At 35.0% G+C, this 26,512-nt stretch overlaps 3 protein-coding genes across 6 annotated transcripts; 1 reads left to right on the plus strand and 2 right to left on the minus strand.

Moving 5' to 3' along the window:
- Positions 1–853: 853 nt before the first annotated feature.
- Positions 854–8,244, minus strand: LOC106130570 (WD repeat-containing protein 37). The gene is made up of 9 exons (XM_013329446.2): positions 7,845–8,244; positions 7,553–7,669; positions 7,198–7,389; positions 6,465–6,637; positions 5,879–6,110; positions 5,572–5,710; positions 5,213–5,282; positions 4,725–4,901; positions 854–4,328 (listed from the first exon to the last, which is right to left on the minus strand). Exons 1-9 carry the CDS (start codon positions 8,020–8,022, stop codon positions 4,206–4,208), a joined length of 1,401 nt encoding a protein of 466 aa, XP_013184900.1. The 5' UTR covers positions 8,023–8,244; the 3' UTR covers positions 854–4,205.
- A 702-nt stretch (positions 8,245–8,946) lies between these two features.
- Positions 8,947–18,794, plus strand: LOC106130689 (transcriptional adapter 2B). 4 transcript variants are annotated; one of them, XM_013329591.2, is made up of 10 exons: positions 8,947–9,139; positions 9,220–9,279; positions 9,355–9,496; positions 9,652–9,869; positions 10,943–11,015; positions 11,229–11,382; positions 11,687–11,918; positions 13,178–13,251; positions 14,074–14,209; positions 15,587–18,794. In XM_013329591.2, the coding sequence occupies exons 1-10, from the start codon at positions 8,948–8,950 to the stop codon at positions 15,725–15,727; spliced, it is 1,422 nt and encodes a 473-aa protein (XP_013185045.2). In that variant the 5' UTR covers position 8,947; the 3' UTR covers positions 15,728–18,794. The 4 variants fall into 4 exon arrangements, with proteins under 4 accessions (XP_013185045.2, XP_013185053.2, XP_013185061.2 ...); XM_013329599.2 differs by having other exon boundaries at positions 11,687–11,900; XM_013329607.2 differs by having other exon boundaries at positions 13,183–13,251; positions 15,587–15,719.
- A 4,245-nt stretch (positions 18,795–23,039) lies between these two features.
- LOC106143549 (cyclin-dependent kinase 20) lies at positions 23,040–26,358 on the minus strand. Its single transcript, XM_013345676.2, has 6 exons — positions 26,093–26,358; positions 25,504–25,692; positions 25,041–25,162; positions 24,274–24,388; positions 23,784–24,011; positions 23,040–23,126 (listed from the first exon to the last, which is right to left on the minus strand). Exons 1-6 carry the CDS (start codon positions 26,288–26,290, stop codon positions 23,040–23,042), a joined length of 939 nt encoding a protein of 312 aa, XP_013201130.2. The 5' UTR covers positions 26,291–26,358.
- Between the last annotated feature and the right edge of the window lie 154 nt (positions 26,359–26,512).

Here is a 26,512-nt window from a genome sequence, read left to right on the forward strand (position 1 = left end):
CACTTCGTCATTGTGCGACGTTGTCACTCGTGGACGGACGAAACGAGACTAGCCGAGAACTTTACTCACTTGAGCGTTGAGTAGAGTTTTGCCGCGGACACTTTTTTAGCGGGATTGTGAGTCTAGTTGTTTATAGTACGTCAATGGATCGGAATAAACAATCTTAATTCACTCATCCATCGATAAAATATTATCGTCTAAATGTATGTACAAGCGAACATCTCTAGTCCGCCATGTTTGTATCCGGGTTTGTTTATTTTGGTATGCAGGCAAAGTACATGTATAGGGCACTTCCATAATACTTCTTCATTGCTTCCATTTTCATAGGATAGTTCTTCAGAGCCGTCCACAGACAGTTGACAGCAGATTAGCAGACAAAAAAGTTACCTATCTTTAAAATTAAAATAAACCGGCCAAGTGCGAGTCCGACACATATAATAATTTATGTCTAAGCGAGTCGGACTTGTGCATTAAGGGTTCCGTACCATCAATACGTTTGTTACTTAAATATTCAATTATTCTTATCACGTTTAAGTATATCTGTTTATTAAGTTTATTAAAATTGACCAAAAATTACGTTTGTTGTATGTTTAACAGGTCCAAAAAATGAGAAATGATTGGTCGAAGCGGGATTCCCCCTACCAACGTGTCAATGTATTTTAGAAATTAATCTTCTGGTTCTATATGGTCTAATCAAATTCTCAGTACCCTCAATCAACCTATTGTGTGCACAAAGTGAGTTTTTAGGAAGATCAACAACAAAAATGTATATGGCACAATCAAATATAAAATATATAGGGTTGTGAAAAGTTATATTTGAAAATAAAAGATTGATTTGATATTTTATCATATATTATGTCGTAGGTACCGTAATCGGTATAACAAAAATATTCAGATCATGTTAGTAGGTAGTACACAACATTCGTAAATCATTAAATTTACATAATTATAATTTTTTATGGTTTCACTAGATTATAAATTATAATTACTCAATTATGTAAAATACAAACAAGATAAACAAGTACAGTATACAAAATAATAAGTTACTATTGAAGAAATTAACTAATGCCTGCTACAAGCATAGAAACCGGAAATGTAAATAATCCGATTTCAATATCAGTTCTATTAGTCAGTAGACAATACAGGAACCGAACGTGTTTAATCAAGGTTTTATCACATGTTCCTTTGCCTTCATTTTGGTAGTAAACATGATAATATTCCCAACTTATTACCTACTGAGTTGTATCTGCAGCATTGATTTGATAGTTGGTATAAAGAAATGAACATGATGGGGGAGAAAATATGATGAAACTTCAGACTACAACCTTTCAATTATTTGTATACTTGCCAGTAAACATAGCTCAGCTCATATTGCTGGAATTTAAACATAGAATCTTTGTATGTTAATGAAATCACAAAGAAATCTACTCAAACCACTGAGAGCCTGACTAGAGAATAACGAAAAACCTTTTACCATTACCTATGTTGAATAGCTTTCCATACAAATATTCATATTACACAAGTATTATTTTAGTGATAAGTAATTTTTAAACTATTTTAGATACAGATCACCCAAACACCATTATTTATAAAATTTGTATGTACAGGATAATATAGTTCTAAATATTTTTACACCAAAAAATAACTAATTACACAATATACAACTCCAAACATGTTAGGTTAAAATGCTGAAGAACAAAGAAAACTACAACTTAAAAATATTAGACATAAATTCCCGGATTTTGTATCACATAGTCACATTAATTTTAAAAGAATAATTTTGTAACAAATTCCATTTTCGATAATCTCAAATCTTTTTGAATTCACTGACTTTTTAAATGTATACAGAATATTTTGTGAATATAAATTAAATTAGTGGTATAAGCACATTTTATCTCAAAAAAAAAACAAATAGCCTTGTTTCTGAACGTGCGGCATTGGCACATACATACTTAGAACGGTACAGATAGTACATATATTACTTTGGTGCGAAAAGTCTGGAAACAATGAACATACTATTAAAAGATTTATCATCATAGGATCTTAGTTAAAAAAGTGAGATTTTCGTCATTTTAAACAGGATAGGTAAATTCCCTATTGATTTTAACACATCTTGAACTTGGAATGTGCTTATTCGAGATCTTTGGTTTAGAACGAAATTTTCACTGACTAGGAGGGACCACGTGACATTTTCAACACGTATCCTTTTAAGTCTAAACAAACTCACGTTATTTTTGAGAATTCAAATCACTTTGTGCGAACAAGTAATAATGGATTTTGCTGCGAAATAATGATTAGCTAAATACAGAAACAGTATATCAGACTTTTACCATAGTTCATTTTACGTTTAGTTGACGCAGAGTAACCTTAACATTCATTACTCCTAATAATAAACTAGCATAAATATTATTTTGACACTCTATTGAAACTATACCTACCTACTAAAGGAATACAGAACTAGGGATATTGGCAAATAGGAAATCATTCCCATGAAAAATAGATATGATTCCGAAACACTCAATTCATTAATATGATAAAGCTGAGGTTTGTAGGTATTTCATATAAGTATTTCAAGCTATGAGCAATGCATTTGGTAAACAAAAAAATCCTTGTCTCTTTTTTTAATACATAAAATCATTATCATATAGTTGTCACTAAGATAATAAGAAAGAGGTAAATTTATTAGTCACAACATGACTGACACACATCAAAATTATTGGAGGTATACACTATACTATTATAAAATCACCTTCCGCATCAGGGTATGTTCCAGAACATAATTTGGCCAACACCACATACATTTCCCCGATAACCTGAGTTATTTAAATACTAAACATTGGACGAAGAACCACTAATAAACTACTAAAACAACAACAAGCTTAATGTCTATAACAATACATACACATGACAACTAAAGCATAACTTAATTATGAAATGTGAATAGAAAATGAAAAATTATAATTATTTTCCATTATTATTAGATCTATTGAAATATTGTGCTATAATAAAATTAGGTTATAAAATGAAAAATAAAAAACATTATTCGAATGTCTATATCCTTCATTATTTTGAATATATTTTTTCTCACTTTTATAATCTACATACCAATAAAACAGCTATAAGAAAATATCACCAATTGAAGTAGGTACTACAACCATCAAATAGCCACTTTAGAAGACTTTTTTCTTTTATTACAATTAATGATACACTTATAGGTAAGGATTGATTGTCACTAAACAAATATATTAAGACTATAAATATCAAAATCACTTACACATGTTTTTGCAAAAAATTCTCAGATGAAGCCATATTGAACTTTATAATAAGGTTTAGAAGGATATACCTACGTTTTTGGAGGAACCCTTATTAAGAGAAATATTAACTACGTCAAATACCATTATAATATTTTAGTAGTATTTAAAATCAGTTAAGTTAAATACACCCGTGCCACTGTAAAATATAATACACACAGGCACATATAATATAAAATTAATATTGGATTAGTGACAAACATCCTATTTCTTACAAACCACTTGACAGATATATGTTATAATAATAACAAATGCATATTTCTATAAGAGGACTATTTAAAACATAAAATGTGATATTTTGTTATTTCATGACCGGTCTATGACGCCATTAAATCTTTCATCAATGATAGATGAGACTACGCCATCAGCGAACGTAGTGTGTAAGTCATTAAGCCAGAAGTATTTCTTTAATTTAAAATCTTTTCTTCTTTAAGGGTAAGGGGGTGACTCAAATATCTATAAATAAAGAGCCTGACAAAAATCAATTCGTTGAAATTTATCTAACTTATACATATGTTAGATTGACAAAGATATACATATAATAACATAGAAAAGACCACCTTCTTTATGTCTACGATACAAGGTTGGTATACTTTTTACGTGACACATCAAACTCACTCACGAAGTTTGAAGAATCGTAGTGATGATAAAGGTCATTTCAATCAGATATTTGGAATAGGAATCGTCTAAGAATCGTTACCATGGATGTATGGAAAACCAACTCAGAACCAAAAATATCAGAAATTGTTTCTTTTCAAACCTTTCAAATAAGTCAAATGAGTAATAGAGAAAAAGTATAATAAGGTATTATTTTTTTAATTTCAAATGTTAAAATTCTTCTAGCTTATCGACGGTTTAGATTTAACTGGAGGTCCTTCGACCGGCGGCGCTTACTCAGTTCTCTTTGGAAGGCTGTATGGACCAGCCGAGGATGCGACGGTCAAAACCGCAGCTGAAGAAGTTGATGTTCGATATGTCTTCCGCCCATGCCACTGATGTCACCATACGTCGGTGGCCCTGGGGAAAAAAATAAGAGATTTGTGATGATAGTAGAAATGAACTGAATATCAGTTAAAAATAATTATTCACAATATTTGTGGTAATGAGTGATTGATAAATAACAAATGGCTAAAACCATGGAAATATAAATAGATAGCAATGTTACTGAGGAATGGCCAGCGTGCAAAAGTTAAGATTTGCAAGTCTTAACTGAGCACAGTATCCCCAAGACTGCGTTTTGCCACTTATATTAGGAATATATGTATATCACTGCACTAATAAAACCTCTACAAAATTATGTTCTGACTTTGAGAGCATAAAAACTAGTAGTTTGTCTTAGTACTATTAAGTACCTACATATAATTAGTCGTTCTTGACATCATTAAGTAGTTATTTACTTCCTGTAACACTTACCTGTCTACTGGACCGTGGCAGTCTAGCCAGCCGTTGTCCTTGCAAGTCAAACAGCCTGACTTGTCGATTGTCGTGCGGTATCGCTATGAGGCCGGCGCCGCTCACACCAACTCTGTTCACGGACGAGTCCGAACGTATCGTCGCCAGCGCCGATCGCATGTTGCGAACGTCCCAAACCTACACATTTATATTGAAATGGATCATTATCATCCTATAGAAGAAAGCATAGGGTCTACCTAGCCACGATTCATGATTGCTCGGTTAGGAATTATTATCAGAACAACATTTCTGTGAACAAAAATTCTTTAAATAATGGATCATAATCATCTTGGCATTAGTCGCGGTTGCGTTCTCTCAGACCTGTGGCCCACCTTCTTTACGTTTTCTTAATAAATGGAAATGCAAGTCCAAATAAAAACAAATGGCAATGAATCCCAGGTTATCGCTGAATATGCAAATTTAAATTTATCAAATAGAAGCATGTATACCTTTACAGATCTATCATCTGATCCTGAGACTACTTTATCTTCTCGTGTGAATACTGCTGAAGTGACACTCCTGAAAAAACATGTCAATTAAAGATCAGTTGTAATGATCTATTACAATTCGTCGAAAATTGACATCCAGTACTAACAGTTGCGACGTATTTTGTATTACAGGTAGACCAAAAGTTTCCATGAAGTACATAGGAATCATATCCATTTCAAAAAACAGTAACATTCCGAATCCTGAGAAACAAGATACTTTGGTTGGTATCTGTTTCTTGTATATTTTGATCAGTTAATCCATTCCCATTAAATCATTGCCCCATATTAAGCTTACAAATAGTAACGCAGTAAGTACATACTCAGTGTGTCCCTGGAACACGGACACGGAGTGTATGGGCTCGCGGAAGTCCCACAGGCGGAATGTGGTGTCACGTGACGCCGTGACCACTAGCCGAGAGCTGTGGTGAGCTGATGCGTGAGTCAACTCGTGGTCGTGGCCTGGGAAACAATGAAACAATATAGGTATTGCACTCAACTGCTCTCAGAACCAGATACAGCTTTATGTCGTTTCCTTATACAAATTCAGGTCAAAAGGCAGTAATTCTACTCAGTACGTATGTATAGTCAGAAAGTAAACATTTGTGTTAAAAATATTGAATAACTTACCAGTCAACACTTGCAAGCAATCGCCAGTCTCAACATCGTACAGATTCGCCGTCCGATCCCAAGAGGCGGTGATCACGTGATCGCCACCCGTCAGCCAATCAGCGGCCACGACCACTCCTAGATGGCCACTTAGTTCTGTGAGCGGTGTTCGCAGGACTTCTGGCCTCTCGCCGCCTTCTCCGAGACTCTCTTCGCCACCACCTTCTAATTCTTCTTCGGAAGACTGGCCACGCTAATATGTAACACATTAATTATTATTTAAATATGTTATATATAATTATATATAGTGTGATATTTTCAAACTAGAACTTTAAACCACTTAATACATGTTTAACTCTTGTATCATTGTGATAAGTGGTCCCTAAGGACTAAGACGCCTTGAGAATGATGACTAAGTATACATGCCATTACAAATACTGTATTAAATTAAATAAATATTGCAGTCAGATCTAGGGCCCTGCTATATTTTAAAAAATAACTTGCAAATAAAGTTAAGGTTATGTATTTTATGCCAAAGCATTCGACAATAGGCCAAGTGAAACTTTGTTAAACATTGAACATTACAGAAAATTTAAAAGATCCTTACAGGCAAATCCCAGTTAACAGCAGCCTGCCAAACGTGAGCAGTGTTGTCCCCACTGCTTGTGAGAGCGATGTCCCGCGACGGATGGAACCTGATCGAGTTCACTGACCCCTGATGCCCTGTATATTGAAGGAGGCACTTCCCCCAGTCTACGCTCCAAACACAGGCTGTGTGGTCTAAGATAGAAGCAATGACCATCTTTAATAAAGGGAATTTATTTTTGAGTTTTTTTGGTTGATAAACTATTTGATTGCCAAGAAAATAGCACGCTGTTTTGGTTTCATAAACTAATAATACTTTGTAAGGACAGCATTATTAGTATTCAGTATCAAGACCTAAATAGGAAATGGAATTTGGGACCTTGTGACAGAGGCAAGCACATTGCTTCCACTTCCACCCATTCACATAAAATATAAGTCACCAGGTGAGGAAAGCAAGTGAGGTCTATAATAATCAACTTTTGTATGTTTGTAACACAATAACTTTTGAACCAATTGTCTGATTTTCATAAAATTTTTAGTATTTATATGTATATTTTATATGTAGATCTGAGAATAAATATGAGTAGAATTTGTAAGTTTGTGAGGCATTAAAATAAGTTACATAGTTTTAAGCAACCAGTATGATTGAGTAAGTTTGAAACTTTAGTTAACATTTAACACAAGTTTCAAGCTTTCATTCACCTGACTCAATCTGTGTAATTTGTTCTCATTACAATATTTATTTATTTACTTACCAGCAGAAGCAGTGCCAATCAGAGCTTGCCCTGGTCTTGCTGAGGTAACATCCCAAATGCCATCTTTATGTCCTGTGAACTCCCGCACAAGCTGGCAATTATATGTGGGAGCTTTAAAACTGGACACTATCTTGCTGGTCTGGACCCTTAGTTTGTGGCTCGCTTTTACTTTTTGAGAATTACTTTGGCTCACTATAAAAATTAAATCAACATACATATATATAAACATGTCTATATCGCTTGCAGGGTAGACAGAGCCTCAACAAGACTGCAATGGCATGTTAACAAAGCTGTATAAAAAAAAGCTGTATTAAAAATCTGGAATTGTTTTAAACTGTTAGTAATATATACTTACATTTAGCCTTTGAAGTTTTGCCTGTGCTTTCAAATTCTATGTAGTCCAAATTTGGACGGTCTCCTCCATAACTTTCTCTTTCTAACTTCTCACTGAGAATGTCTATCTTCTCTTGAACTAGAATAATTAATGATAAACTATCAAACAAAGAATTAACAAGTAACAAAACTTTTAAGGTGATTTATTGCTTAAATACATGTTAAAAATTTTGCACTAACATTAAATATTAAGTTGCTCTAAATCACTGCACATTGATAACATGTCTCCATTAAAAAGAATTTTGTTTACTTACGGTTTAAGTTCTCAGTATAAAGAAGGTCAAATTCTTTTTCTATTTGAGAAAAAAGCTCGTGCAGGCGAGACCTAAATACTGGAGGGATCGATGTTTCTGAGTCTTCCATTTTAAGGTAATTGGGCATTCCATCGGAGTTCTCTGTTAGGGCCTGAAGTCTTCGTTTGCTAGATTTCATGGTCGCGAGCACAGAACAAGATGATCTTTAGTAACGCATTAAAAGGTATTGTAAAAAAAAATATCAGCTTGTAACTGTCCGCTTTATTCTAATCAATTATTATTATTTGTTTACAAATGTGATATGGATATATTTACTTAATATAAAGATCTCACACAAAAATAAAAGTTTTTAGCACATTATTATTCGCAAAATTATGCGGAAAGTAAAGCAAAAATTGCGTTGAATTGACATTGACTTTTGCTCTTTTTTGACATATGAGAAGTCTTGGACATTTCTTTGACTTCGGCAACTGACAATGACGCTTTGAGATACTGCGGCTTACAAGGTTGTTACAAGTGTAACCTACGTAGGTATTAATTAATTTTCACTAAAATTTAAGTATTAATTTGATCGTTTAGTGTAAGCACAGAGTGTATGTATTTAATGATTAATTAAATTTTGAGCAGTTACTTAGGGAAATTAACACGTGTGTACAAAAGTCTACCTAAATACCTTAGCGGGGGCACTGGGTTGTATTCACAAAATATGAATTTATCTAATCCTTCATATAGGTATATAAACGTATGATTTTTCTTTGATTTAACGCGTTTTATTTTAGAGTCAAAGTTTGCAACGAACGTATCAGAATCGAGACAATTCAATCAAATTAAATTCAATTAAAATCAATCGAATTAAGACGAACGTATCTTGATCAAATTAAGGACGTCCTGGTAAAGGGTCAGGTCAAAAGTTAAAGTACCCAAAACCGCCGAGCTTGTATGAAGAGAGTTATGAATGTGGACGAAGCGAAAGAAGTATGCAGAGATCGTGGCAAGTGGAAAGAGGTAGTCTCTGCCTACCCCTCCGGGAAAGAGGCGTGATTTTATGTATGTATGTATGTATGTCAAAGTTTGCAACAGTTGGCAACAGTTTGGTGTTGTCTATGATTTTTCTAAAATGGCCGATCAGTAGCTTCGCTTACGTGTTTAAGTGGGCCGTTTTGAGTTGTTTTATTTTTGTAATCATGTCGTTTTCCGATTTATATGCTAAGTATAATTGTACATATTGTCAAGAAGAAATAAATGGAATTCGCGTGAGATGTGCTGAATGTATAGATTTCGACATTTGTTTGCAGGTTTGTTCCGTACCTAGCCATTTTTGTTTACTCTTTTGGCGCTAAATTTCAAACTAATATATTTACTGTTTTTATTTCAGTGCTTTTCTCTTGGAGCTGAAATCGGGTCACACAAAAATGATCACTCCTATCAATTTATGGTAACAAATCAATTTACTTGTGTAAAATTATCCTCAAAAGTAATGCCTTCTTTCATGTTTTCGATATTCTTTTAGGACTCTGGAGCTTTTGGAATATTTTTGGGGCGCAGTAGTTGGTCAGCCAATGAAGAAGTCAGGCTCCTCGATGCAATGGAACAATTTGGATTTGGCAACTGGGAAGATATAGCAAAACACATTGAAACTCGGACACCAGAAGGTAAAAAATAATGCATATTCTGCTATTCATATAGAGTTACTTAATAAATTTAAATTATTTATTTTGTCTTTTCCTTTCATTATGACTTTATGGTAAATTACTCAAGAAATATTTATATATTGATCTTACACTAACATAATCCTGATTTATTTCAGAGGCCAAAGATGAATATATTACTAGGTATTTAGAAGGCAGTATAGGACGAGCTACATGGTGCAATGTGGAGAGTACTTCTCGGCCATTGCTGCACTGTGCAGACAGAGATGAGGGTCCTCTTGGTCCCAGTGCAGTGTCCCGCTTGCCTCATCTTGCTATTACAGGAGACGAAGCTTCACAGCTAGGTTACATGCCAAACAGAGATGATTTTGAAAGGGTTAGTATTTTTTAGATTTATATCCACTGTTTTTCTCCTGATTAAAAATATATTTTTTTTTTTCTCAATTACTAGCTATTGCCTACAACTTCATTCGCCATAAATGTTCACTGAAATACCAATCAATGTATTTCAGTGAACATTTATAGGGAACATTCGCTGATTTTTGACCCTATCTATTTCCCCTTGGCGGAGTGGGGTTTTTGTATACCAATTTCTAAGTAGGACCGACCTAAACAAATCTGAGCATATTCAAATGGGAGCCATAGTTTTCGCATTTTAAAGTCCGAACATACATACAGATGGACGCACAGACAAATTAAAAAAATATTATTGGCTTTTGCTATCCCCGATATTGATATTTTGATAATATTTTTCAAGGACAGACATCCTTCAGTTTATATTTTCTTATATGTATGGATTTACCTAATAAGTACTTTAAAAAAACATCTTTGATTCCATACTGTTAGCTATACTGTGTGGCAGCTCTTGTTATGCAGGCCAATCAACAGAAAGGCTAATAAATTTGCTATTCTTTGTTTAGGTAATTGGCTAGAAACCCGCGCTTCAAACTGAATCTCAATTCCATTCATTACCACTTTAAATAGACCGATGTACCACCAGCACATAAGTATAATTTTTTATGACGCGAAAATATCAAGGCAAATCCAGACTATCTGGAAGCGCTATTAGAACCCGCGAACTAAACAGTTCGCTATTATGAGCGAGATAGCAGGAGGCATTTTGATTTTGGATTTTCAGTATATACGTGTAATAATACATATGTACTTGTAAGGTTTTATATATGTATTCTATTGCCTTTTCATTCTGTTTGTTTCGGCGGTAGGTCGCGCTATTCGGCGCCGTTGAATATTGCCGATGCGACATATAAAAGTGATAGTAGGTACTGTATAAACATATATCACGTCTTTTTACTTATGGTGTAGACATAGCTGACAGTCTGGGGATATAAATATTATGTATATGTACATATGTATGTAATTTTTTATTTTAAGCAAAATTATTGTATGAGTTAGGGAAGTGAAAAAACTGATAAAATGTATTGTTTGTAGGAACATGACCATGAAGCAGAACAATTGATCTCAACCTTGTCTCTGAACCCTGAAGATGATGAGTTAGATGTTGGTAAGTTCTGTGGTGGAGTTCTAAACAAAATTGTTTGATTATTAAAAAAAAGGAATTCAATATTGCTTTTGGTTTAATATTTTTTATCAAGATATTAAGTAGACCTCGGGATTCATAAATCTCTTATCGTCAGGTTATTAATTTGTTTGAATTTGTGATAATAACAATATTTTTGATATCTCCTAGATGATTAAGTTTATTATCTTTTTTCAGCATTAAAGTTGTCACAAGTTGATATTTACACACGCCGCCTTAGAGAAAGAACGAGAAGAAAAAGACTGGTCCGGGACTATCAGCTTGTATCTGTGTTTTTCAATAATCAGAGAAACAAACAGAAACCATTAGGAAAACTTGCCAAAGAAAAGAAGTAAGAGAATTGTTTATTTTAATGTTAAGGTGTTTTATGGGTATTGTAAGATGTGATGTAGGAGAGTTATAACTAAAATTGTGGTCTGCTCTGCAGAGGAGCTTAAAATGCACCATTGATCATGTCCCTGAATTGAGTTTTTACACAATCCTGTCTAAACCTATATGTCCTCTGCAACCTTTGCAGGGGAATATTCTAAATTCGTTCATCATTATGTTTTTCCTTTAATGAGATGGCTAGCACTCAAACTAATATAAAAATGACCCTGTTCATCTTTAATTTTAAGTAAAATGTTCATTATCAGGGAATTCATGGACCGCCTCCGCTGGACGGCTCAGTTCTACGGTCGCGCCGAGCAGTCCGGCGTCGTGGCCGGGCTGTGGCGGGAGCGGGAGCTGCGCGTGCGCTTAGCGGAGCTGCATCGTTACCGGCTGGCGGGCGTCACGCGGCTGGAGGAGTGCGCGCACTACGAGCAGCACGCCGCGCAGAGGAAGCACCCGCACCACTCGCACATCGACGTGAGACCTCGCTTCCTGGTACTACGCACGCTTGATGCTATTGCTTTTGCGTACAACGCTATTATGAAGGCAGTTAATCGTGTAAATCCTGATTTACTCAGTCCAGAATTACGGCCAAAAAGACGCAGTCCGGCCTCCTCTTGAGAGAGACGAGGATTAACGCCAGGAGGAAGGTGGCGGCGTATATATATTTTTTGTCATTGTCCAGGAAAAAAATCTAATGATTAGATAAAGTGATCTTCAGTAATTATTTACTGAATATCACTTAAATGCTTGTTAGATAGAATATAATTAAAAAAACAAACTCGATGTTTGGTTTGTCTTATTGCCACTTTTAACACACAAATTTCAGTCAATTTACATGCCCTTAATAGTGTTGTACGTATCCATTATTCATTTAGATTTTTTTAATATTAATTTCTATTTTCATTTTTTAAATAATATTTTCAATCAACTAGGGGTTGAGTGAAATCAAATGCATTTTTGTTTTATCATATCTGCATTCCGAATTTCATGGCAATTCGTTTATGATGTTTCGCTGTTCTTTGATTCTGCTACCTGTGAAGTTTAATCATTATGGCGTCTTTTACAAATATTCTTGTAAATCTACCACACCTTCATTATGTCCTTTTTTATGTTATCGTTCTTTCACCATACGCATGGCTTTCAATAGTTCATGCCTCACGACCAATCCATGCTTACGCTTAGCAAAGTGTAGCATTACAAATATAGTCGCTTGGTTAGAAAATAGAAAGGAATCATTCATCTGGTGCAACTTACATTCACTGGACTGGTATTGGGACGATCTGTTTTTATTTTTTTAATTATTATCTTTGGTTAGTGTAGAGTATGAGTTCTAACAACTTCGATAATCATACAATTTTCACTACTGCAATGTGTTTCGAAATTCAACGAAACGCAGAGTTTGGGGTCTTTTTTCCTAGCCAAAGCATTATTATGCCAGTTAAAGCCATTTATAGTGTGTCTTTATCTATGCGTCATGCATGGTTTGAAATAGGTAGTATTAGAAAAGTTTCTTAAAAATAAAATTTGATCCAAATGTGGTACCAAATTTGTAACAGATATTTATTACGCATCTTCATGCAGTTTGCAATCAATCAATATATTTTTATAAAATGGGACCATATTAACTAAAAACTAAATAACACATCATGTAAGGTGATAATAATTTGTTAGAACTCTTAGTGCAATGTGATAAGCTTAGTAGATGTCTTGTGGTTTTGGGTTTGATCCCGTATAACGATTGTTTTCGCCAGGGCAGCAGTGGGTGCCTGGACACCAACCAGATAAAAGACCAAACTCAGAACAGCACGCCGCAGCAAAGAAAAAGGTAATTGTACAAAAGCATTTGATACATTTTACTGTTATGGTAGAACAGTGAGGATAAGTTTAGAGGAGTTGTAGTTTGTAGGAGGTGGAGCGGTCAAAAAGCCTTGTGCGAACTAGTGAGGTTCGAATTCAACCGAGGCTATGCTCCCAATCACTCTTTTCCGAGTTACGTACATTAGTTTGATTGCTATCCGATGCTCTAGCAGTTAAGGAAAACATCGTGAAAATGCAATCCAATAAGGATGAGGTCCTCTTGCGCGGTTGCGGAGGTCAGACTGGAGTCGCTTCGTGTAAAAACCTAACTTAGCCACATCCTATGTCATGGGTCTCTATCTATTAGCATAAAAATTAAACTATAATTTATCTAATTTAGCAAACCGTATAATGGCATTATTATTTTTAAGCATAACGTTCCTTCGGATAATGTTTGAGTAAAACTATTTAAAACATAACTAACCTAACTTACTCTAAAACTGAGTTTTGCCACTTCTAACTGTTTGCCAAAAATCAATTATGCCTTATGCATAATATTATATGCCAAGACCGTTATGCCAAAAAATATTGGAACAAAATAATTTATGCGAAAATAAGTGCTATCTCCTATGTCACCCTTCCAAATCAAGTTAAAAAGATATCAATTTTTCACCCTTACGTCATGCGACTTGGCAAGCGAAGTATATGTCAAGTTAGAACTACGTTTGTGATCACACCAAGTCTTGTTACACCTATAATACCTTACATACACACCTTGGATAATGTGGCCTTTCAAAGGCGACATTATTAAAGTGAATAGACTATAAATTGCAATGTATCCGTGCAACAGAGACGGAGAAAGCGGCTCAAGTTCCACCAGCCCAAGGTGCACACGGGACGGAAGTACCGCATGTGGATGCTCCAAAAAGAGCTCATGCAGCAGCGGCGCATGCTCGAAGCAGCTTCTGACAAATAATGAAATACAGGTAAATATATATTTTTCTCTCAAAGCGTACAATATATAGTGAGGGAACGTCGTGTTCGGTATCCCGTGTGATTCTCGGCACTTTAATAGATTAGGACCATTCCTATCTCTTTCCCGCGAATGTTGTAACAGGCAACTAAGGAAATAGGTACCTTGGTTTACCGAGCAAACTCTCCGCAACCTCTGACCCCTTCAGTTTTCTCGGGATCACTTTGTGTAAAACCCTACCCAATTCATGAGAATGGTCAAAAGGCATTCCCGCTAAGTAACTTATTATTTTATAGTGGTTTACAGTTTTCAATTCACTTATCGTACACATTTTCAATGATTGCACAATAACTCATTTCACATGACCTTGCAAAATCTTGTGTTACTTATATTGACGAGTCTTTCTATAAACATGGACTAAATGGTAATGAGTTATTGTGTTTTCAGGGTTTGATAACAATTTGTGATTAATTGTTTGTTCAACTGGACATTGTCTTTTATTGTAGATTCAAACAAATGTATGATTCCAAATTTGTTACTATTTGATCACAATTGAATACATTGTTTTAAGCTGCTTTTAAGGCATTGTACGCCAGATTTCGATTTTTTACGACCACAAGCTTAGCTTATACGTCGATCGATCCTTCAGTACCTAACATTTTGTCTATACAAATTAGTTTTTCTCAAAAACGTCTTCACTGATTTTGTTGTCCCACGCATTTCAAAATTCTATTGACAGATCCCATATACTAGTCTGATGTTGATGTTTAAAAGGTATATGATATACCTTTTAAACATCAACATCAGACTAGCTGTTTGATGTAAGTTTGTAATGCGATTAGCGTTATCCTACATTATATTACTTCCTACATACAAAAAAATATTTTTGGTGCAAGTTGATTGGTAAGGAAACTACCAAAACAAAGTAGCAATGCGATTTAACAACCTAGCTTAATTACAACCGGGCAGTAGTAAAGTAATATCACCTAGCAACAATAAAATCTAGAAAATGTTATCGTAGTTGTTATGAAATAAATTCACGGTTGATTTTGAGGTTTGAGGAGGAGGAATGCGAGCAACAGGCAAGTTTCTATTAAGGCAAAACTCTATTAAGTTGTTTTTAAGGTTTTGATATCTTTCATGACCTTCTTTCTTGCATGTTTTCCTTAATGAAATGTTAATTAAAGGAAAGGATAATTTAATTGGGATTATTTTTTGGTCGCTAGCAACCTATGAATCTGAATTTTAATTGCATCATTAGGCTGAATCTTGAGATAATGTCTATGTTTACTCCGTAAGTTTGTATGTTTTCCCTCTTTCATTGGTTGTATTAAAAGGGCTGGAATATTTATTGAAAAAATGCCTAAATTTGTAAATGATCGCTCCCCAGCTTTGCTCGACGCTGAGCCTGCCGCCCGCGCAATACGTGACGATGAAGGGCGTGCTGCTCCGCCGGCCGCCAGCGCCCGACTGCGACGTGGACCTCGCCATCAGGCACTACCTGCACTCGGCCGGCTGGATACGTAACTAGCGATCACAATCTTTAACTAAAACCGCGTACACACTGAGACAGCTAACTTCACGCACATTCGCTGATTCGCGAATGAAGGTGTTGGCGTTTGCGTTGCCGCCCAAACAGGACCAAACTATTTTTTCACCTTCGTTGTCCCGGTGGGTACGCAGCTTAAAACTCTATGGTTCAACCCGCTCTTTCCAAATCTTATCATGCCCGTATTTGATATTCCTATTTTAACGCCTAGAAAAATAATTCTCCCTTGCTCTTTCCCAAAATCTAATCTGGAAACATAAAGAGGTCTAGTCGTGTAAGTGTTTTCAAATATGTGATGTGTGCAATCTAGGCACTAATTGATATAAATTTAAGGCTTTGCTCGTATCATGCATCACAAGATTTAACAATTCTGAACTAAGCGCCTTTTGGCGGTCGCTGTTTAAACCGTTCTGTTTATTATCTACAATAGTAATTGAAGGATTTGGAAGGAATGGAAAAATGTAACGAACCATCCAGTTTTAGCCGTAATTAATCCTAAATCCACGGTGCTATAACCAAAGCAGCTTGTACGATATCAATTTGTTTATTTTTTTTTTGGAATTATAATCACTATCGCAAAGTAAAATCGTGCGAGCTGGCTTTAGTTTACTTAAATTGTTGATAAAAAGTAGTTGCATAGAAATTTTATACGAAAAGGACCTAGTCGATAATTGTGTTTTCTTCATCTTTTCTTCATTGAATCGTGCCGGCTAAATGTGTGCATAATGGCACCATTCGACCACCAAACATGGCGGCCTAATTATAAGCCGGGTTCACAGCGGGTATTACGTAGAATCACATAGTTTGCTTACAGTTAAAGTGTGTCACTGTTAGCAAAAAATGTTATATAGGTATATGTAGGTCCGGCTTATGAGGAATATAGACTAGCCAACCAGTATTAGCGAACTCTGTTACATAGTAGAAAATTGATACTAAGTATTGCTTAGAGTGCTTCTTTTCGAAGAGAATCAATTCGATTTAACTCTTTTTGACGTCAAAATTAAAATTAAATTTGCATTAGGTACCATACTATTAAAGATGGGTGAACAAAAAGATTGTGATCGTTATTTCAGCAGAGCATCAGAATAGATACTTGTAAAGCAACATAAAGGTGTTACCTTAGTTACATATTCTGCAATTCTTCTCTCAATAGTCTCTTGCGCATCATATGGCACACCATGACACATGACCATGACGATCGTAGGTGGTATGTGCCATATCCACCCCAGAATTCTGTAAAACGGGCCAGCATGCCAATATACCCAGCCACTTTGTGTATATGCCCATATGTCGTGTGCATAAAGGTTTATCTAAATAAACGAAACCTGTGACGTGTCGCGTCTAGAGTGAGTAAACATATCGGAAGCTCCGACGACGGCACTTGCGTTTCGCGTGTGCCCTGATGAGAGCGAAACAATTTTCTCCTTTTCAATTATAACATATTCTATTACATAGGTATTTAATTATTAGGAGATCCACGCTGTGTTAGCATATTTAATTTACAGGAAGATATAGTTGGCCCAAAATTGTTGTTAATTCGTCCTTATTCTTCAAAAGATAAACAAGGGTCTACATTATTTATTATACATAGGGTAAACCGTATAGCTATTGCCCACTTAAGGACTTCAAAAACTTTGGCTTCAAAAAATAAAAAAAGTATTACAAGTTTCAACCATTTATAATTTTTTTCTTATGTCTAAATAAGATCTCCATCAAAGTGTTAACGGTTTTTAGTTAAAACTTACATGGCTTAGAAAATAAATAAACAAATTTAAAATTATCCAAAAATGTACAGTTATTGCCCATTGCTTACACTAATTGCCCACATCACAGCACAGTAATTGCCCAGTACCTTAAAATGATAAATTAGACTTTGAACTTTTGTCACTTCTTCTGATGTTCTTCAAAAATGCCTTCCACCAACCATCACATGGCCTATTTAAAAAAAAACTAATAAGGGCGCGGATTTTTTTCCAAAAACTTTTGCACGGAGTCTAAAATGTCTATTTCGAGGAAATCCTTTTCTAGCCGATATTATTATCCAATCCTCCAAACGACTTTCTTCAGACAGTTAATATAGGTGACTAGCTGTGCCCGCAACTTCGTCCACGCGGAATAATTATTTTGGAATTATTGAAGCCCTCAAGAATAAATAATTTTCCCCGTTTTTTCACATTTTCTATTATTTCTTTGCTCCTTATAGTTACAGTGTGATATTATATAGCTTAAAGTGTTCCTCGATTAATGGTCTATTCAACGCAAAAAGAATTTTTCAATTCGAACCAGTAGTTCCTGAGATTAGCGCGTTCAAACAAACAAACAAACTCTTCAGCTTTATAATATTAGTATAGATTAGTATAGATGGTCCTGTAGCAATAGATTTAAAGCTTACCTAATTGAAGTTGAAGCGCAGTCAGAGTAAGAGAAGAGGGGAAAGGATATAAGATAAAATGAAAGATTTAAATTACTTTTTAGGTGTATAAACTTGACTCTTGTCAAACAGACATTTTTAAATTTACTTGTCCACCGAATTTATGGCGGGACGAAGGAGTTCCGCGTATGAGTTTTTATACATACGGTTGTCCGTTTGTTACTAACATAAAATTTTATTTATTTGTAGTATTTACAACTATTTAAATGTGATCCCTACAGTCCTAAACTGGTTTTATGTCCCAGATTTTTAATACAGGGTGACTTTTAATTTAACTGCATAAATTTAACTATTAAGTGTACTCATCTAAAGGATATTTAAAAACGTTAAAAGAAAAAATATCGGTTCATATTTCAGAAAATACGAAAAAAATAAAAGTATCAAAATCCACGATCCTAAATACGTAATAACACCCCCGCCGGCGGAAAAGCGACGCGTAAGATTCAGAGGTCAACGACACAATTCATTTAGCTGAGCGATCTCGACAACTCTGTACTTTACTCGATCTTGATACTAGAAAAATAATTAATTTTTAAGACATTTATTTACATGTTTAGTTTTAATTTCTTTTTGTAGTATTGGTCTTTAATAAAGCGTGTGACGTAGTTTTTGAGGGTTTTTTTAAATGTGAAAATGATGATATTTAATTTAAATAAAAATAGGCTCAAACGGCTCAAAAGCATGGGTAAAGTCTATGTTTAAAAGGATGCAGTTGTTTTATGTCACCCTGTATAGTAGCGGAGACTGGACCTCGGATCACAGTATTTTTCAGCAATTTGCCTTGTAGACAAATTGTTAGAAGCATCTTGAAGAGCCTCGATAGCTTTCTGTAAATTTTCTTTACTATATTGCACTTTTGGTGTCTTTGGCATACCTACTGTAAATAAAACAATACTAGCCAATAAGACTGCATAGCGATTGGCTACCCGCACCCACGAAATAATGTTAACAATATTTGCTACATTGTCAATATTATTACGTGTGTTTGGCAAAAATATTGACAATATTATTGTAACAATATTATTGCGCGTTGCATTAAGCTAATAAATGTGACGGCAACATTACTGACTTAATCAAAAAATTACCGATAATGATAGCCCTGGGCAATAACTATACATATTAACCATGGCAATCACTAAAATTATGGTGGGCAATAATTAAAAATATGCCGAAATACGTACAGCGATTGCCCACCATAAAAAAACCGTTGAATCTAATTTGATTGCAAATATTTTCATTAAAAACATAACATAACACTTATGCTTTTGTCATAACCATACACCAATAATGAAATATCAAATAAAATGCAAAAAGAAATTAACCTCTAAGCAAGTAATTCCTTAAGAAAATTGCTAAAATGCTTACCTGTTTGAGTAACACGTTCACCCGTCTTGACAAAATCTACCATTAATGTTTTTTTTTCTTCAATGTTAACACTTATCAATTTTAAAATCTACTATAAATTGAACATAGAGTAACCTAGTAAATTATATTCGAAACAAGTGAGAAAACAAACTTTGATTCAGATTTTTTTTCTAAAAACGGGCAATCACTGCCTGTGGGCAATCACTCTCTGGTTTACCCTACATAAAATTTGCCTTTTTCCCGAAGGGGTAGGCAGAGACTACTTTACATTTGTCACGATCTCTGCATACTTCTTTCGCTTCATCCACATTCATAACTCTCTTAATGCTAGCTCGGCGGTTTCGGGTTCTCTTGTCCTGACATTTTGTCAGGACGTCCTTAATTTGATCAAGGCGCTTTCGTCTAGGCCTTCCCACCCCTACCTTTCCATCCTGAATATCATCTCCTGAATATTAAATTATAATATTTTACTGCCACCACTTAATAAAAAAATTAAAGGATAATATTTGGGCCAAACTAAAAGAAATATACCATAAGTATTGTAATTTTATTAGAAAATTATGCACAATTTATTCCATTAGTATAGGAATTTGGGGCACCAATAATATTTTATTTAAAGCAATCGGGTAAACTTCGCGCGTACCTGAATAAATAGCGTTATTTTGACGTCATGTGCGTACGTACCTAAGTATATAGCCACAAAGTTAGGATAAGACCAAACAGAAATGCCCCTTATAATTGTTATAGGTTATGTTATTATTATTATTTAAGAGCGTAGTGGTCGAATAGATAGGTGCCTGATTAAAATGCGTGATGCGCATATAGAGTCACAGGTAAAAATTTTACCTCGGCCATGTACCAATAACTCTCTTCTGAGTTATGTACATTAGTTTCAATGCTGTCTGACGCTCGTACGTCGAGAGTGAACATTGTTAGGAAACAAATTGTTAAGGTTACCCTGCAAGGTTGCGAAGGTCAGATGGGAGACGCTTCGTGTAAAATCTTAAATTTCCCACTAAAGAATTGTGGTGGTTGCGTCCCCAGAGAGCTGAGGAGGCAATCGGCACTAATAAGCCGGGAGGATGATGATGGTAATTATAGGTTGTGTATAAACTACTGCAAAACCTTAGTTCATATAATTTATATGAAATTTAATCTCACACACGAGTTCACTTTCCTCCACAGAATAGAAATGAAAATAGGTTGATGTTGCATTGTTTCAAACCTTTCTTTTATCGTTGTTTGTAAAAGGTATCTAAATCACTGGTTTTGTATAAACGGTCCTTTCCGTGACATCATTTTTTTTGATAAAAATAAATTATATTAAAATAATTCACATATTAAAAAATTGCTATCAGCTACTGCCACACTACAAAGAGCATATAATTTTCTACGTGCTTTTTTGCCGGTCAAAATCTGGCTGAATAGAAATTGTGTAAGTACATGTTGGTTATGAAATAAAAATCTTATATTGGCGTTTAATCATCGGATAAGACCATCAGTGCTCCATCAGAATTCGTGACATGTTACCAGTTCTATTTATGGTATTTTTGTAAGGATAGATTGCAGTCAACATACATACACCTAATGTAGACTGCGTTGGGAACAGTAATTTATGGTACCTATCTTTATTTCTTTTTAATGATTAAGAGAAAATTAACAAATCGTTGGAAGTGTGTTTTTTTAATAGGTGTGTGTATCTGTATCATATAATTCGGAATAATATATGTTTTATTCAGATCTGTATGTAGTTTTGTGCCTAATTTTTCAGGCACTTTGGGTCTTTACTACTTGGAACCTAGGTAAATAGGGTCAAGGCTGCTCAGCAGATTTAAGAACATAAAACTTGTGGTATTTAAACAAAAAAAGTCAATAAGGTAAAAAAACCACGGTTTAGGATTTTCAGGTATAGCGCACGTGTATTTTATGTTATTTAAAAGGATAATACAGAAAGGATGATTAAATTAAATAAACCCACTGTTACTTATCTGTTTAGTTATAGTAGCAATGGCTGTGTACGTTTTTAGAAATGGTGTATTCTTGGTTTTTTTCCACTATGTGCATCTAATTGATATCACTCGGTTGAGGCGACTTGTAGTGTCATCAATTAAATTTTGAAATATTATTTGCTTGATAGTAAAAACCTCTTCATATTTGTCTGGGTTATAGAAGTCCACTGAATTTTCTTCCTCCTGGCTTTAGTCCCGGTTGTATCCTCACCATTCTGGAGCGGAGCCCAGGGTACTTGTAACTCCTCCACTGATGTCGAATTGTTTCATCTGGTGGAGTTATGTATAACCAAAGTGAATTGAGGACATTACACCTCGGTAATGTCATCTAGGTACACATGTTGAAATAAACCTTATACTTCAATAATAAGTATTCTTATATTCCTTATAATATAGCTTGATCTCTATGCAGATGTCAAATGCATTCGTTTTATTTTTCACTTTATTCGCACCTTCGGCAAAGTTATCGTACCATCGTGCTGTCACAAATCAAGCTGTGTTTTAAGGACATAAATGTAATGCAAAATGTTACTAAATTATAAATGTTAGTTAAAAAAAAGGGCACGAGCATTAGTTAAAATTTTGGAATGTTTTTTGCAACTCGTTTTTGATCTCTGTATGTATAATTGAGTATTTTTTTTCTGCATTTTGCCTGTTATTTATTTTGTGTAATCTTAAATTCCAATGAGGACGTGGTAGTATTTATTAGACCTTTCCTTTCATAATATCGAAATATTGAAAAAACTTGCGTTTCAATATTTTGATATTATGAAAGGAAATACAAACTTATTCCACTGTTTTCACTTAAGATAAAACATTAGCTCTTTTCTTCCATAGAATCTTATCTCTTGTTGTAATATTTTGTTTCAAAATAAAAATATATCTTCTGTGAAAACAGTGCATGAATACATGTGCATACGTAAATCAACAGAATATCAATCACCCCAATATCACTGAAAATTCACCTCTAAAACCGCGTCATAGAGTTTCATGCAGGGTTATTTGATATTGCGGTTGATTGTACATGAAGTTTCAACATAAATTTCAAGCATAAAGATATTATTCGAATCTAATGGTAAAAGATAATTTATTTCAAGATATTTCAATAAGTATGTAGGTATCACCATTGTTGGATGAGTATTATATACGCTATTATTTTGAATGCGTTAATTTCTTTCTTTTGCTTTTACAATCTTTTGGGCATAAAATCAAAACTACTTTTGTTTTCCAAAAAATCATAGATTTGGAAAAAAAAATGGGAATTTTAGTTGAACTTGAACAGATTTGCGGCCAAAAACTACTTTGAAAATAAAGCTTGTAGTGGTGATACTTATTAAATTTGAATATTACTTGAATAGGTACTTTGGAAACCATTTTCTATTCTTAGATTTACTTTGGCTCAAATGTACATATTTTTAAAGTACAATATGAATTGTAATTATTGTTTCTATTTTAAGTGAATAAAATGCATTTTACGATAAAATGAATTTTATTTGTGTTTCCCGACGTCTGGCTTCGGCATTTCTTCCAAGGTGGCCGGTAGCGGTCTTGTTTGAAACCAGGAGTGTCGCAAGGCCTAATAGAGAATTAGCGCAAACAATATCAAATCAAGATGTAAAGTTCGTGCCAACGAGTTTTATTTATTTATATTTGAAGATTGGGACACGTTTCAAATTTGATAGTCCCCTTTTAAGAAATAACTTGGAAATAACATTGGCTATATTTTTTAAAATTTTATACGGGACAAATTATACTGATTGAGTTAGTCTCGAAGTAAGTTCGAGACTTGAAGAGAGATACGATTTAAGATTACGAGATACTAAATCAACGCTACTATATTTTATAATAAATACTTATATAGATAAACATCCAAGACCCAGGCCAATCAGAAAAAAATCTTTTCTCATGAAGCCCTGGCCGGGATTCGAACCCGGGACCTCCGGTGTCACAGACAAGCGTACTATCCCTGCGCCACAGAGGCCGTCAAAACATTGGGGTTGGTACAAGCCAGTACAAGCAATGATGGCAAGTCATGTTCTAATTGTCCTGTTTATTGTACACACATAAAAAATAACGCCTCTTTTCCTAGTAAGGCAGAGACATCTTTCCATTTAATTGTTGTTGACAAGTTATATTGGCCGGTTGGTGTAGTTTAGCCATAAATTGGTACCTACTTAGGTATGTATGAAAGTAAAAAAGAAATGCGACTGCGGCACAGGGTGTTTAGACTTACATTTTTGGCTGATATCCTTTTGTTGGCGTCATATAAAATGAAGGATTTCACTAGATGTACCGCGTCTGCCTCGACGCCTGGCAATAGGTCTGTCCAAGGCGTGGGCGTGGACTCTGGGAATGTGATCTTATGGAAATCCGGCAGTTTAGAGTGGCCTGGCCAAGTTTCTTCTGTGGGTGTACCCAGGTGTTGCAACACTATTGCGAGCTGTTCTATGTCAGATTCACCCTGCAATTTCATTTAATTCCTGGAATTATTGTCTTGTGCTACACTCATCTAGTGTTTTTTTGTTCACCGAGCGATGTTTTGGGAATGAGATACCTTTCAGCCGCCTTAGACTTTAAGCACATACGTTACAAACTATTATATGTATACCTACTATTACTCGGAAGATTTTGGATACCTAGGTACTATCAGATTCTCTATTGAATAAATATCTCGTGAGAGGATGATTGTCTTTATAAGGTCGGTTAGGTATAAGGTAACTCACCGCAAATAATGGTTTTTGTGTTATCAACTCGGCTATTATACACCCAACTGCCCATAAATCCACGTTTTCCGAGTAATATCTCGCGCCATAGAGTAACTCCGGCGCGCGGTACCATCTGAAAATTAATCTTACATTGAAAATGTTACTTAAGTAGCTAAAAATATAAAATTTATTCTTTAAAATTGAATTGTAAAAAATAATCATGGAAAAGGAAATATATACATACATACATATAATCACGTCTATATCCCTTGCGGGATAGACAGAGCCAAAGGCTTGAAAAGACTGATTGGCCACGTTCAGCTATTTGGCTTTAAGATAGAATTGAGATTTAAATAGTGACAGGTTCCTAGCCCATCGCCTAAAAGAAGAATCCCAAGTTTATAAGCCTACCCCTTAATCGCCTTTTACGACATCCATGGGAGAGAGATGGAGTGGTCCTATTCTTTTTTCTTTTGTGCCGGGAACCATAAGACGCCAATAGAAAAATAATATTTTATAGGTGGCGCTAAATTTGCGCGGGTAACGCTATTAACTTATAAGTCTTACAACTTAAATGGGTTTCTTTTTAATCGAGGGGCTAGCAACCTAGGCCCGTACTTCTAATACTCTCATTCATCATTAAAACATCCACCTATCCCAAAACTTAAGACCTAAACGTGGCTTTTGATTCTGGTGGGGCTGGTGGATAATGGCTCTTTTTATCTCGTAAAGGCGTGATACGAGTATATGCATGTATTATTATTTTAAGTATTGTTTAAATGTACCGTGTAGCTACTTGATGTGAATAAGGTCTTCCACCATCAGGCCAATACAATCTTGCCAATCCTAAGTCTGCAATTTTCAAAATACCATCGTGATTTATCAACAAATTGGCAGGCTTGAGGTCCTGGAATAGTATTGAGAAATATTTATTTTAAATGTCTAGTTTATGTGATAGGATGTGTGCAAGGGAAAACGCAGGTATTTTTAGTAGAACAAAAACAAGTTACACTTAACGGAAATGCAGTTTCTCACTACACAATTTTTGGTCAAGTTACGTAAAACAATAGAATAGCAGCATCTTTTTTTGGTACTAATTGGGCGAGAAAAAGGTGATGAGGTGAACCCTATTCCTCAAACTAAACCTTTATTCATGCTGCTAGAGGCCTTCATAGCCTTTGTACTCCCTGATTAGCATCCTAGTAAATTTTACCGAAGAGTATTTAAAAAACTATTAATGGGTTTTACCCTATGCATCACATAATGTGCGTGCATATACCGCGTTCCCTTGAGCAGCATTTGCGCGTATGTCTTCACTCTTGGCATTGTCAGTTCGTGTTGTTTGTGATGCAGCATTTCCCACAGCCCTGAGCACATATATTCCAGTACCAACACTAAGCTCATGCCTCGTGGGAACATGTCATATAGTTTGATTATCTGAAAAAATACCAATAAACGGAATCTTCACTAGGTACAAGTACAAAAGTACACAAATTACAATTAAAATGTATGTGTTATATGTATACACATATTAAAAACCGGCCATGTGCAAATCAGACTCGTATAAGGATACCGTATTATTTATATAAACATATATATATAAAACGGCAAAGATCATCTTTATTTTTCTGTATTTGTTGTGAAGTCAAGCAACATTAATAAATCATCTGGGTCCTTTCTTTTTATATAAATCCCTGTATAATCCTTTCGCCCTGCGTGAGTTGTGGGCCGAGTAGAAAAGGATCCACAGAAATCGAATAAGTCTTTAATATAATTTTTTGATGGGACTATTCTTAGGAAGACCACAGGAAAGCAAATGTTTCAAAATAGATCTTACATATTTACATCTGAGTAACTGCAGGGCTTTGATTTCCCTCATAACATTGACTGGGATGCCGTCTTCTAAGTTTTTGATGAGGATTTTCTTTAGCGCGACTTCCCGACCACTCGGCAAATGTCTAGCTTTGAACACCAAGCCATGGGCTCCTTCTCCAATTCTACCTATAACAGAATAATTAGTCACGTCGTTATTCATTATTCGTATATACTTTTTGGATAAAGACAATTTTGAAATTTTATTTTGTTTGGGGCGGTTACTATGGTTACGCCCGGCAACTGCTTGTCGAGCCACGGGCCACATGCAATATAGGTAGTAGGCTTTTGTAGTTGCCTGTACCAATTGTTTGGGAAGAATCCGTTGCCCTTGATCCCGCAGTGGAAATGTCTGGTTATAACAATGGAGCGATTTCCTTCACCT

This window comes from Amyelois transitella, chromosome 18, assembly GCF_032362555.1.
Source record: "Amyelois transitella isolate CPQ chromosome 18, ilAmyTran1.1, whole genome shotgun sequence".
Taxonomy (NCBI): domain Eukaryota; kingdom Metazoa; phylum Arthropoda; class Insecta; order Lepidoptera; family Pyralidae; genus Amyelois; species Amyelois transitella.

Excerpts from the sequence above, each read along its gene's own strand:
- LOC106130570 (XM_013329446.2), bottom strand. The coding sequence starts at position 8,022 with ATGAAATCTAGCAAACGAAGACTTCAGGCCCTAACAGAGAACTCCGAT. Across the intron at positions 7,390-7,552 it reads CAAAACTTCAAAGGCTAAAT|TGAGCCAAAGTAATTCTCAA; the intron begins GTAAGTATATAT and ends TAATTTTTATAG. Across the intron at positions 4,329-4,724 it reads TGCCACGGTCCAGTAGACAG|GGCCACCGACGTATGGTGAC; the intron begins GTAAGTGTTACA and ends TTTTTTCCCCAG.
- LOC106143549 (XM_013345676.2), bottom strand. The coding sequence starts at position 26,290 with ATGAATAACGACGTGACTAATTATTCTGTTATAGGTAGAATTGGAGAA. Across the intron at positions 25,693-26,092 it reads AGTTACTCAGATGTAAATAT|ATAATCAAACTATATGACAT; the intron begins GTAAGATCTATT and ends GTATTTTTTCAG. Across the intron at positions 23,127-23,783 it reads AAAGGATATCAGCCAAAAAT|GCCTTGCGACACTCCTGGTT; the intron begins GTAAGTCTAAAC and ends ATTCTCTATTAG.
- LOC106130689 (XM_013329591.2), top strand. The coding sequence starts at position 8,948 with ATGATTTTTCTAAAATGGCCGATCAGTAGCTTCGCTTACGTGTTTAAG. Across the intron at positions 9,280-9,354 it reads ATCACTCCTATCAATTTATG|GACTCTGGAGCTTTTGGAAT; the intron begins GTAACAAATCAA and ends ATATTCTTTTAG. Across the intron at positions 11,016-11,228 it reads AGATGATGAGTTAGATGTTG|CATTAAAGTTGTCACAAGTT; the intron begins GTAAGTTCTGTG and ends ATCTTTTTTCAG.